This window comes from Bos javanicus, chromosome 3 (genome assembly GCF_032452875.1).
Source record: "Bos javanicus breed banteng chromosome 3, ARS-OSU_banteng_1.0, whole genome shotgun sequence".
NCBI lineage: Eukaryota > Metazoa > Chordata > Mammalia > Artiodactyla > Bovidae > Bos > Bos javanicus.
In genome coordinates this window covers 31,019,958-31,044,649 of record NC_083870.1, presented here as the reverse complement: position 1 = coordinate 31,044,649, position 24,692 = coordinate 31,019,958, and the positions used below count along the sequence as shown (strand labels likewise).

The window sequence follows — 24,692 nt, the reverse complement described above, 5'->3', positions numbered from 1 at the left end:
TGGAAAATATGAGTCTCTACTAAGAGTCAAGAAAAGCCTGAATTAGTATCTCTCTGGAATAACAATATTAGTTTTGTTATCATTTACTATACCAAATTTAAAACTTCACATTAAGCAAAGTTTCTTTAAAATTAAACAAACAAATAAACAAAGAAGATCCATGAAACTATTTGGCCTATTTCAAGTTTGATAAGAAAAATAGAGAATCTATGAATGTTGCTTTTGGACAGAAACCTACAACTGTCCAGAAAGAATAATATGGAAAACGTTTAAGTTTTCCTTTGGAAACAAAATATTAGTCTTGGCTTAGAAATGGAGATAATATATTCTACTTGTGTAACAAAAATACATTTCTCATATCAAACATGTCACTAGCTAGCTGACAGCTAATGCTTCCTGAACTTGACAGACTGATGCAAGTCAGCACCCATATGATAATAACCAGGTAAAGAATAGCATTTTGCTTAAACATTAAAATATTACCTAAAAATCAAATATAATACTTAACTTGCCATTTTTAATGATGAGGTTCTCTTCCATAAGTTACATAATATTTTCAGGTCTAATTTTGACATTGAATTTTATTAACGATTTAAATGGTTACCTGGTACTCTAGCATATTAAGTATACATAGTAATTTATTTAACCAGTTCTCTTTTGATGGATAATTAATTTTTTGCTAATATAAAAATGATATAAAAACTATGATAAACATCTTTTAACATCTATCTTTGTATATACCTGGCCAAATATTTCATTTTTAGAAGTGGAATGGTTAAAAACATATGCATCTTTTAAAGGACTTTGGATATATATTCCCAAATTCCTCTCAATGAGATTGTATTAATTCACATTTTTTCCGGCAGTGCAAGAGAGTGACTATTTCCCCACTTCCTTAATAACCCTGAGTAGGAAAATCCCATGGACAGAGGAGCCTGGTAGGTGGCAGTCCATGGGGTCGCTAGAGTCAGACACGACTGAGCGACTTCACTTTCACTTTTCACTTTCATGCACTGGAGAAGGAAATGGCAACCCACTCCAGTGTTCTTACCTGGAGAATCCCAGGGATGGGGGAGCCTGGTGGGCTGCCGTCTATGGGGTCACACAGAGTCGGACACGACTGAAGCGACTTAGCAGCAGCAGCAGTGTCAATCTTTGCTAATTTAATACATGAAAACTATCTTTCATTTGTATTTCTTCAATTTCTAACAAAGTCATCTAATCTACCATTAAGCATTTATTTTTTGTTATTCATATATTTTCAAATACTCTATCCAGCCCTATTATTCCTCACAACCAATGTAATTCTAAGCTAAAGAGGAAACAGGAAATAAAGAAGAGGAAGGAAAATATTTACTTCCCTCTAAAACAAGGTTTAGAAATCATTTAGTATTCAATGGTTGATTTAGTATTTAACTGTTGATTTATTAGAGTCTTCAAAAGTTCTCTTTAAGAATTCACGATATGCTGAAGAAATAACACAAGCAGTTAACAATTTAATCAAATTTATCTATTTTTCAAGTTAAATAATATTCTAATATGCTAACAAGCAGAAGGGACTAACTACCATTCAATCTAAGACCAGAGGTCAGAAATATAAATGCCTTGAGACCTTGCAGAACTAAAGTACATGCACTGTCTAGAAGAGAGAATCACAGTTAAGGTCTAACTGATTACTGCCAAGTGGAAATGTGGGTCCATATTTTCCAACTTAAAATTGTGAAGCTGGAGTTTAATGTTAAATAGCCTCTTGATTATATCTGTTCACTGTCCTAAACAAACAAATCAATAGAGTAAGAACAAAAATCTACTAATTTAGTAATTACTAATGACAACAACTATTTCTGCTTTATTGACTATGTCAAAGCCTTTGACTGTATGGATCACAATAGACTGTGGAAAATTCTGAAAGAGATGGGAATACCAGACCACCTGACCTGCCTCTTGAGAAATCTGTATGCAGGTCAGGAAGCAACAGTTAGAACTGGACATGGAACAACAGACTGGTTCCAAATAGGAAAAGGAGTACGTCAAGGTGGTATATTGTCACCCTGCTTATTTAACTTCTATGCAGAGTACATCATGGGAAACACTGGGCTGGAAGAAGCACAAGCTGGAATCAAGATTGCCGGGAGAAATATCAATAATCTCAGATATGCAGATGACACCACCATCCTTATGGCAGAAAGTGAAGAGGAACTAAAAAGCCTCTTGATGAAAGTGAAAGTGGAGAGTGAAAAAGTTGGCCTAAAGCTCAACATTCGAAAACGAAGATCATGGCATCTGGTCCCATCACTTCATGGGAAATAGATGGGGGAACAGTGGAAACAGTGTCAGACTTTATTTTTTGGGGCTTCAAAATCACTGCAGATGGTGACTGCAGCCATGAAACTAAAAGACGCTTACTCCTTGGAAGGAAAGTTATGACCAACCTAGATAGCATTTTCAAAAGCAGAGACATTACTTTGCCAACTATAGTCCGTCTAGTCAAGGCTATGGTTTTTCCTGTGGTCATGTATGGATGTGAGAGTTGGACTGTGAAAAAGGCTAAGCGCCGATGAATTGATGCTTTTGAACTGTGGTGTTGGAGAAGACTCTTGAGAGTCCCTTGGACTGCAAGGAGATCCAACCAGTCCATTCTGAAGGAGATCAGCCCTGGGATTTCTTTGGAAGGAATGAAGGTCAAGCTGAAACTCCAGTACTTTGGCCACCTCATGTGAAGAGTTGACTCATTGGAAAAGTCTCTGATGCTGGGAGGGATTGGGGGCAGGAGGAGAAGGGGACGACAGAGGATGAGATGGCTGGATGGCATCACGGACTCAATGGATGTGAGTCTAAGTGAACTCCAGGAGTTGGTGATGGACAGGGAGGCCTGGCGTGCTGCAATGCATGGGGTCGCAAAGAGTCAGACACAACTGAGTGACTGAACTGGACTGAACTGAACTGAATGACAATAGTCAAGAGAAATTTGTCACATCACACATATAGGCACATTTTTCTTTTTTTAATATAAAACTATAGATATAAATCATTATATTTATATGAGTATCTGTAAAGACCAATATGGAACCAATAGTCTATTTCTTGACTATCACTCATGGATAAAGTCTAGTTCAGTCTTAACGGGGATTTTTCATACCTCTAGAAGTACTACATAAAACTTTGCAATGACCAAAATGGGACACATAATTTTAAGAGAATCAACCTCTAAAGCTTCAACTTTATATGACTCTTTACTGTGTCTGATCTAATTGAAGAATGTTCCTCTGATTAGCCTATGTGTTACGCTGGTTTCTCTTTCCACAGGCTCCTTGCCTCACCCTGCTCCTTTAAAGATATATTACCTATTCCTACTTCATAAAAGAAAAGCTTACTTTTCACCCATCCTGAATCTTTCCAAGGTGCATTGCCCTAGAGTGTAAAAATGTACAGGTGCCTCAGGAACAAGTTTGGGTTTCGGAGCAACTGTTTTTAATCAAGAAACCTATAATAGAGATTTGTGTCTTCACTTATTTAACAGGGAAGCTCAGTATTAGAAATACAAGGGGCTACCCTCATGGCTCAGCTGGAAAAGAACCCACCTGTCAATGCAGAAATAGAGTACTCTGGCTGCTGGAAGTTCTGAATTCAAGTATATTGTAGAGTGGGGAGGGAGTAATAATTTTTACCAGATCCATTTATCAGCACCCTTTCTCCCCTTACTATCAAGCATGCACTGTCCCTAAGGGAAGGTTCTCATAGCAAGGCAAAGAAAGCATTAGTAAGGGATAATAAAGGCAGTAGAATCTTGTTTTGGCCAAGTGATAAGCTCAAGGCAAGGCTCCAAGACTTACCTATCTTTTCATCTTAGAATCTGAATTCAGAAGAGAGATGGTTGTCATAGGGATGAATGCTAACATGTCTCTTTGAATTTAAAAAATGAAGTCAGACTTCTCTGTCAGAAAGTATGTCTGACTCGGTTGACAGGAATGACAATGAGAACTCACCCAGCCAAATAGGTTATATGGAGGACCTTTTTCAAAGCTGGAAGAGCCAAACATGTAGCTCTATGAATTTGACAAACATATAAAGAACAAGATTCCATTTAGAACTATATGGTCAAAAGAAACTTACATTTTTAACAAAAAATTACACAAAACTGTTCAGGACTGGGGGAAAGAGACTCTTGGAGGGCACAAACAAAATCTTGTGCGCACCAGAACCCAGAGGAAAGGAGCAGTGACCTCACAAGGCTGAGCCAGACGTGCCTGTCAGTGTTTGAGAGTCTCCTGCAGAGGCATAGGTCAGAAGTGGCCTACTGAGGGGATGGGGCACTGGCAGCAGCAGCCCTGGGAGGTGTGTGTTGGCATAAGTCCTTTTTGAAGGTTGCTAATAGCCCTACTTTTGAAGAAAGTAGGGAAAACCACCAGACCATTCAGGTATGACCTAAATCAAATCCCTTACGATTATACAATGGAAGTGATGAATAGATTTAAGAGACTAGATCTGATAGAAAGACTGCCTGATGAACTATGGACGGAGGTTCATGACATTGTACAGGAGACATGGATCAAAACCATCTCCAAGAAAAAGAAATGCGAAAAAGCAAAATGGCTGTCTGAGGAGGTCTTACAAATAGCTGAGAAAAGAGGAGAAGTGAAAAGCAAAGGAGAAAAGGAAAGATATATCCATTTGAATGAAGAGTTCCAAAGAATAGTAAGGAGAGACAAGAAAGCGTTCCTCAGTGATCAGTGCAAAGAAATAGAGAAAAACAATAGGATGGGAAAGACTAGAGATCCCTTCAAGAAAATTAGAGATACCAAGGGAACATTTCATGCAAAGATGGGCAAAATAAAGGACAGAAATGGTATGGACCTAACAGAAGCAGAAGATATTAAGAAGAGTTGGCAAGAATACACAGAAGAACTGTACAAAAAAGATCTTCATGACCCAGATCATCATGATGTGATGAGCCAGACATCCTGGAATGTGAAGTCAAGTGGGCCTTAGGAAACATTACTACGAACAAAGCCAGTAGAGGTGATAGAATTCCAGTTGAGCTCTTTCAAATCCTAAAAGATGATGCTGTGAAAGTGTTGCACCCAATCTGCTAGCAAATTTGGAAAACTCAGCAGTGGCCACAAGACTGGAAAAGGTCAGTTTTCATTCCAATCCCAAAGAAAGGCAATGCCAAAGCATGCTCAAACTACTGCACAGTTGCACTCCTCTCACATGTTAGTAAAGTAATGCTTAAAACTCTCGAAGCCAGGCTTCAGCAATACGTGAACCGTGAACTTCCAGATGTTCAAGCTGGTTTTAGAAAAAGCAGAGGAACCAGAGATCAAATTGCCAACATCCACTGGATCATCGAAAAAGCAAGAGAGTTACAGAAAAACATCTATTCCTGCTTTATTGATGATGCCAAAGCCTTTGACTGTGTGAATCACCACAAACTGTGGAAAATTCTGAAAGAGATGGGAATAGCAGACCACCTGACCTGCCTCTTGAGAAATCTGTATGCAAGTCAGGAAGCAACAGTTAGAATGGGACATGAAACAACAGACTGGATCCAAATTGGGAAAGGAGTATGTCAATACTGTATATCATCACCCTGCTTATTTAACTTGTATGCAGAGTACGTCATGAAAAACACTGGACTGGATGAAGCACAAGCTGGAATCAAGACTGCTGGGAGAAATATCAATAACCTCAGATATGTAGATGACACCACCCTTATGGCAGAAAGTGAAGAAAGACTAAAGAGCCTCTTGATGAAAGTTAAAGAGGAAATTGAAAAAGTTGGCTTAAAGCTCAATATTCAGAAAACTAAGATCACGGCATCTGGTCCCATCACTTCATGGCAAATAGATGGGGAAACAATGGAAATAGTGGCAGACTTTATTTTTGGGGGCTCCAAAATCACTGCAGATGGTGATTTCAGCCATGAAATTAAAAGACGCTTACTCCTTGGAAGGAAAGTTATGACCAACCTAGACAGCATATTAAAAAGCAGAGACATTATTTTGCTAACAAAGGCCCATCTAGTCAAGGCTATGGTTTTTCCAGTAGTCATGTATGGATGTGTGAGTTGGACTATAAAGAAAGCTGAGTGCCAAAGAATTGATGCTTTTGAACTGTGGTATTGGAGAAAACTCTTGAGAGTCCCTTGGACTGCAAGGAGATCCAACCAGTTCATCCTAAAGGAAATCAGTTCTGAATATTCATTGGAAGATCTGATGTTGAAGCTGAAACTCTAATACTTTGGCCATCAGATGCTAAGAGATGACTCATTTGAAAAGACTCTGATGCTGGGAAAGATTGAAGGCAGGAGGAGAAGGGGACAACAGAGGATGAGATGGTTGGATGGCATCATCAACTCAATGGACATGAGTTTGAGTAAACTCCAGGAGTTGGTGATGGATAGGGAGGCCTGGCATGCTACAGTCCATGAGGTCACAAAGAGTTGGACACAACTGAGTGACTGAACTTAACTGAACTGAGTAGTCCTACCACAGAGCCTGTAGACTCCAGGAATTGGTTGCCTCAGGCCAAACAACTAACAGGGAGTGAGCAGCTCCTTATTGCAAAATTCAGGCTTATATTGAAGAAAATAGGGAAAACCACTAGGCCATTCAGGTATGACCTAAATCAAATCCCTTATGATTATACACTGCTGTCATGTCTGACTCTTTGCTACCTCATGGACTGTAGCTTGCCAGTATCCTACCAGCAGAAAATTGGATTAAAGATTTACTGAGCATGGCCCTGCCCACTAGAGAAAGACCCAGTTTCCCCACAGCCAGTCCCTCCCATCAGGAAGCTTGCACAAGCCTCCTGTCTTCAGCCATCACAGGGCAGACAGAAGAAACAAGAACTATAATCCTATAGTCTCAAAAATAAAAACCACAATCACAGAAAGCTAACCAAAACGATCACATGGATTCACAGCCTTGTATAACTCAATAAAGCTATGATCCATGCCATGCAAGGCCACCCAAGATAAACAGGTGATAGTGGAGAGTTCTGACAAAATGTGGTCCACTGGAGAAGGGAATGGCAAACTACTTCAGCATTCTTGCATTGAGAATCCCATGAACATCATGAAAAGGCAAAAAGATATGACAGCAAAAGATGAGCCCCGCAGGTCGACAGGTGTCCAATATACTACTGGGGAAGAGCAGAATACCAGCTCCAGAAAGAATGAAGAGACTGGGCCAAAGTGGAAATGACACTGAGTTATGGATGTGTCTGGTGGTGAAAGTAAAGTCTGATGCTATAAAGAACAATATCACATAGGAGCCTGGAAGAATAGTTCATGAATCAAGGTAAATGAGACATGGTCAAGAAGGAAATGGCAAAGTGAACATCGACATCTTAGGGATCAGTGAACTAAAATGGACAAGAATGGGTAAATTTAATTCAGATGACCATTATATCTACTACTCTGGGAAAGAACCCCTTAGAAGAAATGGAGTAGCCCTCATAATCAACAAGAGTCCAAAATGCTGTATTTGGGTGCAATCTCAAAAATGACAGAATGATCTTGGTTCATTTCCAAGGCAAACCACTCCACATCACAGTAATCCAAGTCTATGCCTCAACCACTAAAGATGAAGAAGCTGAAATTGACTGGTTCTATGAAGACCTATAAGACCTTCTAGAACTAACACCAAAAAAAATAAATAAATAAACAGACGTCCTTTTCATTATATGGGATTGGAATACAAATGTAGAAAGTCAAGAGATATCTGGAGTGACTGGCAAGTTTGGTCTAGAGTATAAAATGAAGCAGAGCAAAGGCTAACAGAGTTTTGTCAAGAGAATGCACTGTCATAGCAAGCAGTCTTTCAACAACACAAAAAACAACTCTACACGTGGCATCACCAGAGGGTCAACACTGAAATCAGATTGATTATATTCTTTGCAACCAAAGATGAAGAAGCTCTATACAGTCAGCAAAAACAAGACCTGGAGCTAACTGTGGTTCAGATCATCAGCTCCTTACTGAAAAATTCAGGCTTAAATTGAATAAAATAGGGAAACTACTAGGCCATTCAGATTATGATTAGACAGTGCTCAGTCATGTCTGACTCTTTGCTACCTCATAGACTGTATGTAGTCTTCCAGGCTCCTCTGTTCATGGGATCTTCCAGGTAAGAATACTGGACTGGATTGCCATTTCCTTCTCCACCTGGATCTTCCCAACCCTGGTGTCAAACCCGGGTCTTCTGTGTCTACTGCATTGCAGATGGATACTTTACCTCTGAGCCACAGGGGAAGCCCCAGTGAAAGTGACAAACAGAGTCAAGGGATTAGATCTGGTAGACAAGAGTACCTGAAGAACTACAGACAGAGGTTCATAACACTGTACAGGGCATGGTGACCAAAACCAACCCCAAGAAAAAGAAATGCAAAAAGGCAAAGTGGTTGTCTGATGAAGCCTTACAAATATGAGGCCTTACAAATAGCCAAGAAAAAGAAGAAAAGTGGAAAGAGAAAAGAGAAAAGGAAGTGGAAAAGTAGAAAAGAGAAAAGGAAAGATATATCCAACTGAATGCAGAGTTCCAGAGAATAGCGAGGAGAGATGAGAAAGCCTTAAGTGAACAACGCAAAGAAATAGAGGAAAATAATAGGATGGGAAAGACTAAAGATCTTTTCATGAAAATTGGAGATAGCAAGGGAACATTTCATGCAAAGATAAGCACAATAAAAGGCAGAAGAGATAAAGAAGAAGTGGCAAGATCTTAATGACCCAGATAACCACGATGGTGTGGTCACTCACCTAGAGCCAGACATTCTGGAGTGTGAAAGTGCCAACTCACTGGAAAAGACCCTGAAGCTGGGAAAGATTCAGGGCAAGAAGGGAAGGGGGCAACAAAGAATAAAATGGTTGGACAGCATCACTGACTCAATGGATGTAGTTTGAACAAACTCCAGAAGACAGTAAAAGATGGGGAAGCCTGGCCTGGTGCAGTTCATGGAGTCACAAAGAGTTGGACATGACTTAGCAACTGAACAACATAAAGTGATTGGGATGATTAAATTAGTATCTTTATATAAATTGCTTAGAACAGTGCTTCATATATAATAAGTATTATACAATTGTTAGCTATTATTAATGAAACTGCTTAAGACATCTGCAACATCAAAGCTATTCAATCATTTATAATTCCATCAAAGAATAAATATTAATATTTACAGTATACCAGGCAGTGTGTTAGATGATAAGGATTCAAAGATGACAAGTATAGTCTCTTATTTCCAAAGTTTCATACATTATTAGGGAGGACAAACATTAAAGCAACATCATAATATTAACAAATAAGTGTTCACAGTTGAATAAACTAACTAAAATTATTATACTGAGGTTTGGACTAAGTACTGTTGAACTGCAGAGAAGATCAGAGAAGGCTTCCCAAAGAATAATACTTTTAATTTTGAAGGATAAAAGTAGAAGCATAGATAAGGCGGAAAAGGGCAAAATAGTTGTGATAAAGATCCCTGTCAATCAGTCGGACACAATTCAGCAACAAAACAACAACTTTAAGCCAAATATTTAAGAGTCTCCATACTCACTTCTACAGAAAAGATTAGAGAGAACTAAACTCAGACACTTCTATGATCTTCCACAACTTTACAGTGTTTCTCTGAATTATGACTAGAATAAAATATACCCAATTTTTCTCCGCATGCTGTGCCCCAATGTTTAACTCTGCCTTACTCTTTTTTTTTTTTAAATGTATGATTTCAGGTGTTAATTTCCCCAACCAAAACTGGGTACACTATTCTCTGCATAAGCCATTGTTGGATTTGATCTGAAAGGTTTTTTAAGTTGTAAAAGAAGCAACTAATTTGTATAAAATAATTTAAATTCTGTATAAGACAAGAGACTATAATAATAACCTAGTTTACAATCATAATTAGTTTCAATTTATTCTGGGTTTCTTATCAATGATACAAACGACTCCAAGCCAAATAACTCTGTATAATAAATTACACTAAAAAACTTTGAAAATAATTTTAATGACTACTATTCACCCCAAGAACAGATATGACACATACCTGTATCTGAAGGACGTAAAAAGTCTGTGTCACAGGTGAAAAAGGTCTGATGGTCCTGAGCTGACAAATTCATGTCATAGTATGTAAGTGGCTCTTTACCAGTCACCCAAGTGTATCTTTACCAAAATACAAGAAAATATGTAAATTGAACGTGAGAGAGCATCAATCAGCTATAATAGACACTACTTAAAATTCAAAATTTACTACTACAAATTTTATTTAAGGACATTTCAAAAGCTTATTGTAATCAATAAAACAAAAGAGATAACCTACACAAACTACTTAGAGTACAATAATAAAACATCTAAAACCAAAAGGGAAAAGGCTAGATTATTCAACAAACAGTGCTTCAAAACTGAATCTGAATGGATAAAACAATTTGACTGAAACATATACCTCATTAAGTATACTTAAATTCTCAGTGAATTAGAATTAAATATGAAAAGTAAAACTACAAAGAAGCTAGCAGAAAACACCCTAAAACCCTCAGGAATTAATAGCAGATAACAAGCTGGCTAATAAATTAAAATAACTCATTTTTACTTTTCACCTATAAAATTGGCAAATATATGTCATCAAGAGTGAAGTGGGATATCGATTCACACATATTCCTGTTATAAATTGGTATTTACATTTCTCTTCCCAGAAATCAATTATGAAGTATCAAGAGTCTTAGCGCCACAACTACTGAAGCCTGCATGCCTAGCGCCTATGCTCCACAACAAGAGAAGCTACAGCGATGAACAGCCTGTGCGCCGCAAGGAAGAGTAGCCCCCACTTGCCACAATTAGCCTGGATGCAGCTATGAAGACTCAGCGTAAGCAAAACTTAATTAATTAATTATTTTCAAAAGAGGCTTAAAAATATTCACATCTAGTTAGAGGATTGGCAAATGGAATTCCATTTTACCACTCTATTTTTGCTTATTTTTGAAATTTTTCAACATTAAAAGAAGAAAAAATTCAAAGGGAAGAAAAAAAACTGTTCACACCTTTTGACTCAGTAATCCTAGTGCTACAAATCTACCCTAAGAAAATAATCATATATGTGAATAAATATTTATATATAAAAATATCCTTCTAGAGTAATTGTTAACAGTGAACTATAATCTGTAAGTTATATATGGTACCTCTACAATAAAATATAGTACAACTGTTAAAATTCACGTTTTGAAGAAATTCTGTGGGAAATTCACATATGGTGAATTTCATATATTATGATGTTCAAGTTTTGTTTCTATATACACATATATAGAAGAGAGTCTTGATGGAAACACTAATAGCAGTTGTCTCTTCATGGTAGAAAAAGGTGATTTTTTTTTTTACTTTCTTTCTATACATCTCTTTATTTTCCAACTTTCTATGAATAGGTATGTATTTTGCAATCAGAAAAGGCATTTTAAAAGCACATTATATATATATGATCAAAGATTTTTAAGTTATTTAATAAGTTGTCTTGCTATCTAAAGTTTTTAGCTATTTTGCGAGAAATTATCATGAAGAAAAAAGAAAAAGCAAACACTTGTTCACTTAGCAAAGTTTGGTACACATTCTAAAATCATAAAAAAATTTAACAATCTATATTAATCCCAAAATGATTTGAAGCAGTTAAAAAAATATATGTATAGTATCAATAACTTAGGGCTTCCCTGGTGGCTCAGCAGTACAGAATCCACTTGTAGTGCAGGATATGTGGATTCAATCCCTGGGTCAGGAAGATCCCCTGGAGAAGGAAATGGCAACCCACTCCAGAATTCTTCCCTGGGAAATCTCAGGGACAGAGGAGCCTGGCAGGCTACAGTCCACGGGGGTCACAAAAATCAAACACAACTTAGCAACTACACAACAAAACAACAAATCAATAACCTAAATTAGAAGCAAATTTTAAAAGACTCAATAAAGTAAAACAAGGATTGAGCCATAAAATGGCCCACAGCAAAGAGTTCTATAAATTTGCTAAAGGTGGGCTATAATACAAGTCTAAGCTTCCCAGAACCACACAATAATTACCAATGCATTTTATACTTTCCCATTAAGAAAGAAGCATTAAGAGTTCAAAAAGAAGCATTAAGAATTCCTTATCCTGGGCTTCCCTGATGGCTCACTGGTCAAGAATCTGCCTGCCAATGCAGGCATGGGTTCAATCCCTGACCTGGGAAGATCCCGCAGGCCACAGAGCAACAAAGCCTATGCACCACAACAGTTGAGCCTTTGTTCTAGATCCCAGGAACCACAACTACTGAGCCCATGTGCCACAATTACTGAAGCTTGTGCACCTAGAGCCTGTGTTCCACAACAAGAGAAGCCATGACAATGAGAAGCCAGCACACCACAACTAGAGAAAAGCCCACGCAGCAACAAAGATCCAGCATAGCCAAAAGTAAATAAATAAGTAAAATTATAAAAAAGAGTTCCTTATACTAAGATAAGAAATTTCTCTCTAAGATTTTCATGAAGTAGATACTAGATAACAAGAATAATAGCCTAAAAGGTTTTTAATAAACACAGTGAGAAGTTCAAGGACCTGTTTCTTGCAAAATCCCTTAATATAGGCTAATTACATCTATCAGAAAAGGCTAGCTTTGACTTCCCAGGATGTGACTGTTCTACACTATCAAGTACTTATGCACAGGGATTACTGCTTAATCATTTTGCATCCCTGTCATTTTGTACAACGTCCACATACAGTAGACATAAACTATTTCTTGTTCAATGAATTAAATGACATACCCCATGCTATTCCCAGGTAAAACACAGCCCCTTTCCAAACAAATAAATTTATCTTTTGTCATAAGTTTCAAAAGTTTTCTCATTTAGAGTAAAAACCAGAAGAGCAATGGACACAATAGTGTAGCCAGGGAATGGCACTATAAAATACAATATAAAAATAGTATACCCTGTACTGTTGCACAAATGAAATTTATATTCACATTCAGATTGATATCTTCTAGTAAACTGTCAAATAACTGTCAAATTTGAAATTGAGCACATATGCACAGGAATATGCTGACATTTATAATTTTTCTTAACCTCATGAATTCTTTGAAAAGGCTTTCTGTCATAAACCAAGGACCAAATGTACACTTATTATATATCACAAACATGGCTTGAAGCAATGTTTCTCATGATAAAAGTAAACATATTCAAGATGCAGAAAATTAAACTCTGGGCTAATCATTTTACCTTATGATATATCCGTAACTCCAACTAGAAGAGCTATGATAATCTGTAATCTGTAATTATGATATAGCTGTAAAAATAAATGTTTCCATAATACTTTTACTCTAAAACCAATGCCATAATTATACTGAAAGCAAAATGTAATACCTCCTATATTCTGCTCCTCTGAAAAGATTTAGAGGATTTCTCCATACTTTACATTCTAAAAAAAACAAAGAGAAAAAGGGGGAAATTAAGACAGTTTAATCTAATGTAGTTAAATACTAATTTAGCCAACATGGTAAGCATAATGCTGGCCACGTATAACACAAAGATGAATAAAGCATGTATCATCCCTGCTGTCATGCAGCATGTAATCAAATATAGTTATTCCCTTATTTCTGCCTCCGTAGCCTTTGGTCCACAATTCAAGTATAGCACTTACCATAGTACAAAGTGACTATCTGTTTGGTTTTCAGGTTTCTCCCTTTAAAATATAAGCTTTTAAAACTTTGTTCATGTTTGTATTTCTAGAACCTACCACAGAATCTGAACTAACTTGTTTAACTGAATTACATGTGGCATGAGAATCAGTTATGTAAACTATCACCTAAACTGTGTGCAAAGTGCTATGGTAGAGAGCTGTTCTGGTCTAAGAATAAAAAGGAAGTGATTAAGTTTGCTCTGGAGAAATAAGGGGAGACTTTGGAAAGGAGGTGACATTTAAACGTTGTTTTTGTTGTTGTTTAGTCATTCGATGGACGTGAGCCTGAGCAAGCTTCGGGAGTTGGTGATGGACAGGGAAGCCTGGCGTGCTGCAGTCCATGGGGTCGTAAAGAGTCAGACATGACTGAGCGACTGAACTGAACTGAGTCACTAAGTCATGTTGGACTCCTTGCAACCTCATGGACTGTAGTGCGCCAGGCTTTAAACTTGAATCCTTTAAACTTGAACCACTGTAAAAAATGAGTAGAAGGTTGCCAGATGAAGAACATTCTAAGAAGTAGTATTAGAAAATCACACAGCATAGTTCAATTAGAGTACATGGTGGAAGATTAAAGTACACAGTAGAAGGTGAGAGGGCTGCCATGATGGCTCAGATGGTAAAGAACCTGCCTGCAATGTGGGAGACCTGAGTTCGATCCCTGGGTTGGGAAGATGCCCTGGAGAAAAGAAAGCCAACCCACTTCGGTATTCTTGCCTGGAGAATTCCAGGGACAGAGAAGCCTGGCAGGCTATAGTACATGGGTTGCAAAGAGTCGGAGATGACTGAGTAACACCTAAGAAGGTGAGGAGAGATGTAAATGAGGCTACAGAACAGACTGGGGGAAACTGATGAAGGCGCTTATATACTACATAAAGAGTTTAGATATTGTTCTTAGTAAGAAGCCATCAAATGTTTATAAATAGAAAGATAACAAATATCAGGTCTCTGTTTAGATCAGCAGTTGTCAAAGTACCATGCATGGAACTGCAAACTAACAACACATTTCATAATAAATGAGAAGGCATTATCTGCCTTTTTAACTTTTTGAGTGAGTGAAGTCGCTCAGTCGTGTCCGACTCTTTGCAACCCCGTGGACTATAGCCTACCAGGCTCCTCCGTCCATGGGATTTTCCAGGCGAGAATATTGGAGTGGGTTGCCATTTCCTTCTCCAGGAGATCTTCCCAACCCAGGGACTGAACCCAGGTCTCCTGCATTGTAGGTAGACGCTTTACCATCTGAGCCACCCTGAGAGTGAGGGCGTCCTTAAATTTTGTGCCCCAAGCATCTGACTTGCCTCACACTAGTGCAAGTCCTGCAAAGTTGGGCTGACGGTACAAAATCAATGGTTTGTAAAACTGCCAGTATTTTAAACTAGTAGTAATTGGTTCCTCACCCCTAATCTAGTAAACAGGCAAAAAAATATGAAAGTTGTCTTCAATATAAGCAATTGTTTTTTGAGCTGAACTAACTTTTTTTTCCGTGGAGTATCACTTTTATCTGAAAGAATCACCAAGAGACAACTTTATGATTATTCAGATAAATACCTAGCAGACATTTTTCTGAATGGTGAACAAAGTAGGTCTGCCAAATTCAAGGAAGAAAAAACAGTACTTGCTGCTGATGATAAAATTTGAACTTTCAAGTACACATTGGAATTTTGAAAAACTTGTATTAGTTACCATGAACTTGACAATTTCCCAATACTTAAAGGCTTTTCTGTGAAATTAGTGGTGATATTAATAAATCTCATTTTTAAAAACTAACAATGTATCAATATTTGGAAGACAAACAACTAAGGGAATGAGTATTTTCTAAATGAACAATGAAAGACCCATTCAAAATGGGACACCAAGGGATTTTAATGTAACAGAACACGAAGAGCTAATTGGTATAGCATCAGATTCCATACTCCAACTAAACTTTAAGAAAGTATCTCTCAGTAAATTTTGCTGTTGTATTAAAAAAGAATATCCACAACTTTCTGAAAAGGTTATTAAACTATTCTTCCCTTTTCCAACTATGCATCTGTGTGAGAACAGATTTTCTTCATAGATGTCAACCAAAACAACATTTCACAACAGGCAATGCCAGAAGCAGATATGAGAATAAGCTATTTTTTTTTAAGCTAGATAATAAAGAGATTTAAATGAATGTAAAGCAATGGCAGTCTTCTGATTAAAATTTCCTATTTGGGGAAATATAATTATTTTTCATGATATGTGTATTAGCTCAGGTTGCCCTAACTAAATACCATAGGTTGGGTATAATTATATTAGAGGTTAGAACTTCAACACATGAATTTGAGGTGGGAGAGAGACACAGTTCAGTTCATAGAAATATGTTAACATGCAATGGGTTTCTGTTATTTTTAAAATAATTAATAAGTATTGTTAAAATTTGTTTCAATTTCTAATATGGTAAATACTGGGCATATAATCACTATTTAAACAAAAGCTCTGTGAGGTACTCAGTCATTTTGAAGAGTATAAAGATTCCTGGTTTGAGAACCACTTTCTTATAGTAAGGGGAGAGAATGTGCTAAAAGGAGAAGTATCATAGGCAAGGAAACTAGTTAGGATGCACAGCAATAATCCAGGAAAGAGATATCTAAGGCCCAGATACGGGGCAATGAATGCTGAACTAAAAGAAGGTAGAACAGAGTCAAGGTAATTTTTGAGGGGAAAACAATGAGGGTCAATAGTCTGGAGAAGAAAGGGGAAATAAAAGAGCTATTATCTAAAACAATTCAAAGGTTTCTCTTATGGAAATTAATAGATTTTAGGATTGTGGAGAGTATCTATTGAAAGAAAATTAGCAGCTTCACTTTGGACTGTAAGCTTAGGATTGCTGAGGGACATCAAAGGTGAAGATTTCTAGCAGAGTTAGAAATGTGAAAGTGAAAGTGAAGTCGCTCAGTCGTGTCCAACTCTTTGCAACCCCGTGGACTGTAGCCCACCAGGCTCCTCCATCCACGGGATTCTCCAGGCAAGAATACTGGAGTGGGTTGCCATTTCCTTCTCCAGGGGATCTTCCTGACCCAGGGATTGAACCCAGGTCTCCCGCATTGCAGGCAGAGGCCTTAACCTCTGAGCCACCAGGGAAGAGATCTTGAGGGCAGAAATTTAAAATTGGCTCTCCCAATATATATGTCTATGGAAGACAATATTATAGAATAAGATGCAGATACCCAGGGAAAGAAAGTGGAACCAAAGAACTTTGACTCAGTCTCACAATAGGGTGTAAGATCGTATAATGAATGCATTATTGTTATAATTATTTACAACTGGACTATGAGCTTCCTTATGACAGATCTATGTCATATTCATTTTAACATGCCTTATTCTTGAGAGCTTGTTTGGAGGTTCTAGCAGGGGAGCGCAGCTACTCATATATCCTTGACCAAAGACCAGTCCTCCTCTCTCAGGGATGGTCATACTATTCCACCGAGCACGCAGCTTTGGGAGGAATGCACATGGAGCAGTGAGGGAGGAAGGGGACACCTGCCTAGCCAGCCAGATAAGCTGAATCAACCCTGGTGACCAATGGGGTGACAGATGTCGCAACCAGATCACCCTCACATCCAAAATGCCTTATTCTTAAGAGTTCTATAATTATTTTATGAAAGGGGAGAAAGGAGAAGAGGAAAGAAAATTACCAGTATTCCTTCCCGTACTTCCTGAATGGCTGTCAACCCCATCCCTACTAATCCTGGTCAACTCCCACTCACACTTTATGGCTCAGTTTAAATGGTTCTTTCTCAGAAAACTTCCCTGACCACACATAAAAAGTGCCATCAATTTCACTCAGGTAGTATTTTTCTACTAAACTAATATAAACTTCATGTTTGGTTTACTGAACAAATGAGACATTATGGCATTCTACAGAACTAACTCATTTGTATTATTACCATATGATTTTAACCTACACCAAATGAAAGTGAAAGTGAAGTCACTCAGTCCTGTCCAACTCTTTGAGACTCCATGGACTGTAGCCTACCAGGCTCCTCTGTCCATGGGATTTTCATACCAAATGAAAGGAACAATAATCCAAAAATGTCACTTCTATTTGGCTTCAAAGATTTTATTTTCCTAATTGTATAATTACTAGATACATATATAAGAATGGTCTACAATTTAAGTATGACAACATAATATTCATACATTGATAATAGATTTTGATGTCTTTGTAAATATACTGACAAGAAAAAATATTTTTCCTAACTTCGCTCTCTTGGCTGCTGTTGCTGCTAAGTCACTTTAGTCGTGTCTGACTCTGTGCAACCCCATAGACGGCAGCCCACCAGGCTCCTCTGTCCCTGGGATTCTCCAGGCAAGAATACTGGAGTGGGTTGCCGTTTCCTTCTCCAATGCATGAAAGTGAAAAGTGAAAGGGAAGTGGCTCAGTCATGCCTGACTCTTCGCGACCCCATGGACTGCAGCCTACCAGGCTCCTCTGTCCATGGGATTTTCCAGGCAAGAGTACTAGAGTAGAGTGCCAACTGCCTGCTCTCTTGGCAGAGATGGCTAATTGTCTCTGTTCTCTCCTTTATCAGCAGTAAGATCCCCTTATCACCTGGGCACATGTACATTGAGAAAATGATTACAATTTCTAACCTCCCTTATACCTAGTTCTAGCCATTTGATAAAGATCTGACCAGTAGAAAGTAAGTCAAAATAGTATGTAACACTTCTGGGAAGAATCCTTGGCTGCTATGGGGAAAGTGTCTTTCTCCTGGCCTGTTCTCCTTCCTCCTGACTAGAATGTGGACATGATGGCTGAAGCCAGAGTGACTGTCTGGGAACACAAGGAAAAACTGCACAGGAGATGGCAGGCTAATAAAACAGAAGGAGTCCAAAAAAAAATAGAAGTCTAGGTCTCTGATGATCATTGCTCTCCATATCAGCCATTAAACCTATATTTAAAGGAAAGACAAACTTCTATTGTTAAATGTTTTCTATCTGCCATGGTCAAACACAATCTTAACTATACAGCTCTGAAAACACATTTCATTTCACCTGACAAATTCTGCCTGCTGGTTTCGCTCTCTCTGTTGTTGGAAGGAGAACCTGGCTCTGAAATGCTGCTTTCTGTTCCTCCCATCAGTGGTCGCAAATGGCTTACAGAAACTTGCTCAATAAAAGATGTGCCATGCTTATGAAAGTACCACCATTCAAATATCTGTGACAAAGAGAAAATATCTTTCATTTAAAACAGAACTGATCAGCAGATATGAGCTCAAGTCAAAACATTCTCTCAAGACGTTCCTGTTTAATTCAGTCTTTTAAATGTACTTTCCTTCCAAAAAACAAACCAAATACAAGATTCCCTGATAACACATACCAAGCCGAGGTAAAATGCCTTTTTGTAGCTTTTTTTTTTCTTTTTATAGCTTTGTCATACAATTCAGACAAGCTTAGGCAACACTAGAAGAAATGTCTGTAAATAAAGCATTTAAAAAATAATAAGTGTCTAAGCTATTAATAATGTTACAATGTCATTTTAGTCTATCTGTAGCACAATTAAAAGAAAAATAATTTTGAAACAACTAATATGATGTGCTTAACCACTAGACTAGGGTTAGAATTCCCACAGTGACTCCCAATTCAGCTATACTTTAGCTGTGTGTTTTGTATAAGTCACTTATATTCTCAGAGCCTCAACGTCCTATCCAGCAAATATGGTTAACAAGAATTAGAAGTTCTTCTGAACAATAAAATACTAATCCAGTATTTGGCAGTACTATTAATGTAGGTTAAGAGTCAAGTTGCTTCCCATATTGAACTATTTAAAAATCAGGATATTCCTTTCTTTCTGTTTCCACAGTTTATCGCTATTATAAGAGGAAATCTAAAGCAGCTCTCTGTGTTGAATTAGCAGAGTGTTTCATATTTGGATACTCCAGCCTTTTCAACTCCCTTTGCTGGCTTCTTTGGGTGTGAGCTTTAAACGACATGTCCAGAGGGAATTTTTCCTGATTCCACAGAATGGAAAACTATTTTATGCACTCCCATAGGCTCTTTTTTTCCTTTCAGAGTAATCTTTGTACTCGTAATAACTAAACAACTGGCTTTGCTGCTATTCTTCAAGCTCCCAAGCACACCTCTTCAGGTAGAAATAACACAGCACAACTAGCTTCCTCATTTCAGGTGGTAAAAGAAATTATAAATAAACTTTGCTAATAAAAACTCATCAATATTTCAAGGGTAATGACACAGTTCAACCTTTAAAATGTTACTTGAATTCCTAATTTTTATAAATTTAAAACTCTGATTTGAAAAAAGTAACAAATTTTAAAAATTGTTTTACATATTATATGTTATGAATCAATATTATATATATATGTGTGCGTGTGTGTGTAAGTTTTCTCCCCTCCTTATAAATGAGAAAATTAGGACTCAATTCATGTTACTTGCCCAAATGGCAGAGTCAAGATTCAAAACTACATCTGCTGGTTCCAAGATCAGTGCTTTTTCCACTATATCAGCTGTTTAAAGATATTTTATCTCCTTTATTTAGATTTTTATCAGTTCAATTCAGTCGCTCAGTCATGTCCCACTCTTTGTGATCCCATGGACTCCAGCATGCCGGGCCTCCCTGTCCATCACAAACTTCAGGGTTTACTCAAACTCATGTACATTGAGTCGGTGATGTCATCCAACCATCTCATCCTCGGTTGTCCCCTTCTCCTCCCGCCTTCAATCTTTCCTAGCATCAGGGTCTTTTCAAATGAGTCAGTTCTTTGCATCAGGTGGCCAAAGTACTGGAGTTTCAGCTTCAACATCAGTCCTTCCAAAGAATATTCAGGACTGATTTCTTTTAGGATGGACTGGTTAGATCTCCTTGCAGTCTATTCTATGGCAAAATATGCTAAATTATGAAAAGGATTTATAAATCAATAAATTTGAGGCTTTTAGAAACAGAGTTTTCATCCAGATTTCCTCAACAATTTTTTTTAAGTCAAGAGAAAAGTCTCTTTTTCATCTTTAACAAAATGGTAAAGTGTCCCTATAGAAAAAAAAAAAAAACTCCAATACAAATGCTATTATTTTTACATTTCTACTATAGTTACAGAGCACCACCTAGAGATGAGAAAAAATTCAGAAAAATTGCATTCACCATGCATGCCATAATACTTCTTAAGATTTTTATCTGTAGCAGTATTTTTCCAAAGTTGATACTAGGAAACACTAGCTCCTAAGGATATTAATAAAGATTACAAAATTTTTAAAAATCTTTTTAAATTAAAAATGACAGCATGGTTAAGTAAAGCAAGAGAAAGCTGAATTAAACAGGTTTTTGTGTAACTTCTTAGAATAACATGGCCAAAATTCATCAAGTGCTACTATGTTGTTACAAGTTTTCACACACATTATCTCATTTAATCCTCATAACAATGAAACTGATACTATTTTTTATTTTTTTTTGCCAAGTCAGGCAGCTCATGGGATCTTAAGGTTCTGGACCAGGGATCCAACCCGGCCTTCAGCAGTCAAACCTGGGAGCCCTAAACCAATGGACCACAAGGGAATTCCCAAGTTGATACTACTATAATCCCCAATGTATAGATGAGGAAATTGGAGCTTTAGAAAAGTTAATTCACTTGCTCAAGAAGTCACACAACTAAAGTGATGGTTAGTCTAGTTTCCAAACTCTACTCTTAAACACTCTAGAGAGGTAAAACACTCTAGGCAGGTAGACTATAAGCCCAGTTCAAGACACATAAATTTTTAGTCTGCTCAATGTTGCCAGTATTAAAGTACTGGAAGACTTAAGATAAAAACTTTATATTCAGGTTTTCTTGAAATCATTTGAAAAAACTGAAAGTTCTAGTAATACGGTCTGCAAATCTACATGGCAACAATTATCTTTAGCCTTTTCTAGAAGGAACATAGCCTTTTCTAGAAGGAATATGTACTGTCCAGATTAGAGTCTTCAAAGTAAATAAAAATTTTACTTTTTACACTCTGCCCATTTTACTCATTTTTGTTACTAAGCCAAGTTTCCGAGCATTTACCTGGGGAATTCACCTCCCACTAGACTCCCCACAACATACAGTTTTTTATATGCAAATGAATACTACCAATCTCTAAAAGTAGAGAGGAAGTTGCAGCGTTTTTTATAATGCTTTTTCACATTTTAAGAATGCTAATCTATAAGTACTTATAATTATAACCACTTAAAGAGATTTGATTTTTAGATAAACACCAAAGCATGAAGGAAATGGAAACTACTTACAAATATTAGTCCTGATATCAAAGAAGATGTCCCTGTAAGTGCCACATAGAATTTGGGTGTCAATGAATTTAAAAATACTGTCACTGAAAAAAAAAAAAAAAAAGTCAAAGTTTAAAAGTACTGAAGTTACAAATATGTAGGTGTCTTTATGAGTTGAGGAACATACATAGATTAATATCTAGTATGAGATTCATTTGAGAAAGCTGTAATTTTTTAAAAAGCTACTTCGCATTCTCATTGTATCGTATCTTAAAAATGCCTTCCCACATGTAAGGAGATCATTTAGCTTGCTGTTGAGAATAAAACCAAGAACATCATAATTTAGACAAGACCTTTTGCAGTTGCACCACATATATTACAAAGGAGGATTAAAACGATTTCCTAATTATTTTGGTGAGATTCAAATCAGTGTTTCAAATTAGAGGGAAGGAAATAGTGTAGTATTTGACAAGTCACCAGGAGAGGCAAAACAGCCCAAAGAGAAACTAAGCAAAGCAAACCAAGTGCTTCCTATATCTGATTCACTGAAAACCTGGACCAGACTCTTCACTTCAAATAATAATCTCATAAATACTTTGGGTTTTAGAAAGAAATAAAAATCTGTAAAGTCACTGACTCTCATCTGAATGGCATATCTAATTAATATGTAAAAAAAAAAAAAGATAAACTCAATGAGTAACATTTCACTGAGCGTACAAACCACTAGTGAGCACTTCATTAACCTGTAACAGAAACACCAAATTAGCTTTTTCAAACAGTCTAGGAAGGTCAATTTATCTAGCTTGTTTTAGTGTGTTAGTTGTATATGGATTTACATACTCGGTTCTTAAAAGGTCCAAAGTATTTCAGAACATTATCTCAGTCTTTCATATTATCTCACAGAATAGAAAACCGAACACTTGCCTTCTCTTTCTACAGAAAAATAAAACAGCACTGACAGTCAAAATCGTCACACAATAGAAATACTTCCATTTTAATTTGAGGTTGCCGATTTGTAATGACATAGTAAGAGGCCCTGGCTCCCATCCACTCTGACGCGGCTACAGCTAAAGAGTATTTGCAGAATCCAAGGGATCGTCACCTCTGAGATGTCTTAGATGTCTTTGGGTCTTCAGCCCACACAAGCTCTCTACGAATGTTGAAAGAACGAACTAAGGAAAGTACCCACTACTGTTTGTCGCTCTCTTTCTCTTTACTTCCTGCATTGTTCTATTTTATTACTCAAGATAAAGTCTAAAACAGAGAACGGACAAAAATACAACGGAAACTATCTCTTGAGAAAGCTATTTTAAAACATGAGAATAGTTGGCTAAGATCGTGGTGTTTTCTCTTAGATGTTTTGTTGTCTGGGTGTGGGTTATCTCAGCTGAGTGGCGGGAGACTCAGAGGGTGTGCATCCAGGTCTGAAATTGCTCTAATCTGCCCTATCACCTGAAGCCTACAGCTTGTCAGGTGGTTTCTCCTAGGGCGCCAGAAAGCACACGATAGAGGGCGGATCTTAAGAGTTCCGGGAGGAGCCGGCGGCTGCAGCTCAAGTTTGACAATCAGCTGCGGCCTCAGAGAAAAAGAATCCACTCGGTCGCTTAAACTAACTCATTCTCCGAGGCCCTCCAGTGATAAGGAAATCTCTGCCGTTTGGCCTTTGCCCCCGACACCTCTAACAGCCCCCTACCCCGCACCGCCGCCCGTCCCCGGGGAGCTCTGGGCCTCTCACCCGCTGCTAAATTCTCACACAGCCTCAGCGGGACCCTCAGAGCGTAAAGCAGCCCCAGCCCCGCCACGAACCACAGTGAGGCCCCAGTGCCCGCCAGACCAGCCCGCAGCCGCTCCCTCCAGCCCAGCGACGGGCTTAAGCCGGGAGCAGAGGCAGGAGACGCCGCAGCAATCGCTGCTTCACCTAAGCCGTCACCGTCCGCCATCTTGCCGCTCCCGCTGGCGCCGGGAGTTGGGAGGGGAGAAGGGCAGGAAAGCGGGAGTCGGGAATCCTGGGATAGTGGCGGACCTAAAGTTGGCCTCCGTGAAAACTGATAGTCCCAGGGAACGGGGACGAAGATCTGAAAAGTGGAGGAGCGCCCCGGGACTGAGCTACCTTTTCCTTCCGAGGGAGGGAAAGGGCGGATGGCGGCACCTATTTTGGAGGAACTGAACTGTGACCCCTGGAGTTAAGTGTTTTAGCCTCCAGACGAATGAGGGTCGCCTTCCACCCCATTCCTAGGGTTGAAAAAACCACCAACCGTTCCAGAGTCCGAGCAGCACTAAGCCCTTTGGGCTCGGCTGTCATGGAGAGCACTGATACTGGGAAAATCTACAGGTGTAGCGACAGCGATTTGGTCGGCTGGAGTTCGGGCGCCAATACCAGTCGAAACACTCTCCCAACGTCCCATAGATGAATAGGGAAATGGCTGCAGCTCTGGCGCCAATACCAGTCGAAACACGCTCCCAACGTCCCCCAAATAAGTGGGGAAATGAGTGTAGCTCAGTGAGAAAGATATTAGATTTAAAATTAAAGTTAGCCGACTCCGTGGGTGCCGGGGCCCGGGGCCATCACCCCCGTCCGTAACTGACATGGCGCTCTCGCGGTCGGCGTTTCCGGGCGGGTCCTTCGGACGGCCCTCGCTGTGATTCCATCACTCGGCTTTCTTCCCAGCCTCCCTCGCGCCAGGGCCGGGCTGGGCCAGAGCAGCCCAAGATGGCCGACTTCGAGGATCGGGTGTCGGATGAGGAGAAGGTAAGGGGTTCGCCTCTCTCTCTTGCCTCTTCCCGGGACAGG

At 38.5% G+C, this 24,692-nt stretch overlaps 2 protein-coding genes across 20 annotated transcripts in view; one reads left to right on the top strand and one right to left on the bottom strand.

Moving 5' to 3' along the window:
* Nucleotides 1-24,569, bottom strand: part of ST7L (suppression of tumorigenicity 7 like) — a 147,548-nt gene extending 122,979 nt beyond the window's left edge. For 4 of the 19 annotated variants that reach the window (XR_009735303.1, XM_061410771.1, XM_061410770.1 and 1 more), the window contains exons 1-6: nucleotides 23,637-24,512; nucleotides 23,004-23,051; nucleotides 21,923-22,005; nucleotides 18,703-18,865; nucleotides 13,368-13,422; nucleotides 10,042-10,157 (exon numbers count right to left, since the gene is read on the bottom strand). Coding sequence is in view for 18 of the 19 variants with exons in the window: in XM_061410771.1 (XP_061266755.1) it covers nucleotides 10,042-10,157; nucleotides 13,368-13,422; nucleotides 18,703-18,865; nucleotides 21,923-22,005; nucleotides 23,004-23,051; nucleotides 23,637-23,841 (670 nt within the window). In the remaining variant the exon portion in view is untranslated. Of the gene's footprint in view, nucleotides 1-10,041; nucleotides 10,158-13,367; nucleotides 13,423-18,702; nucleotides 18,866-21,922; nucleotides 22,006-22,741; nucleotides 22,824-23,003; nucleotides 23,052-23,636 lie in introns of those variants that run through there. The other 15 variants (XM_061410783.1, XM_061410775.1, XM_061410779.1 and 12 more) reach the window with 15 other exon arrangements.
* The window catches only part of CAPZA1 (capping actin protein of muscle Z-line subunit alpha 1), a 44,272-nt gene continuing 44,147 nt past the window's right edge, over nucleotides 24,568-24,692 (top strand). Inside the window, exon 1 of the mRNA XM_061410799.1 lies at nucleotides 24,568-24,650. Coding sequence (XP_061266783.1) covers nucleotides 24,612-24,650 — 39 coding nt within the window. The 5' untranslated portion in view covers nucleotides 24,568-24,611. The remainder of the gene's footprint in view (nucleotides 24,651-24,692) is intronic.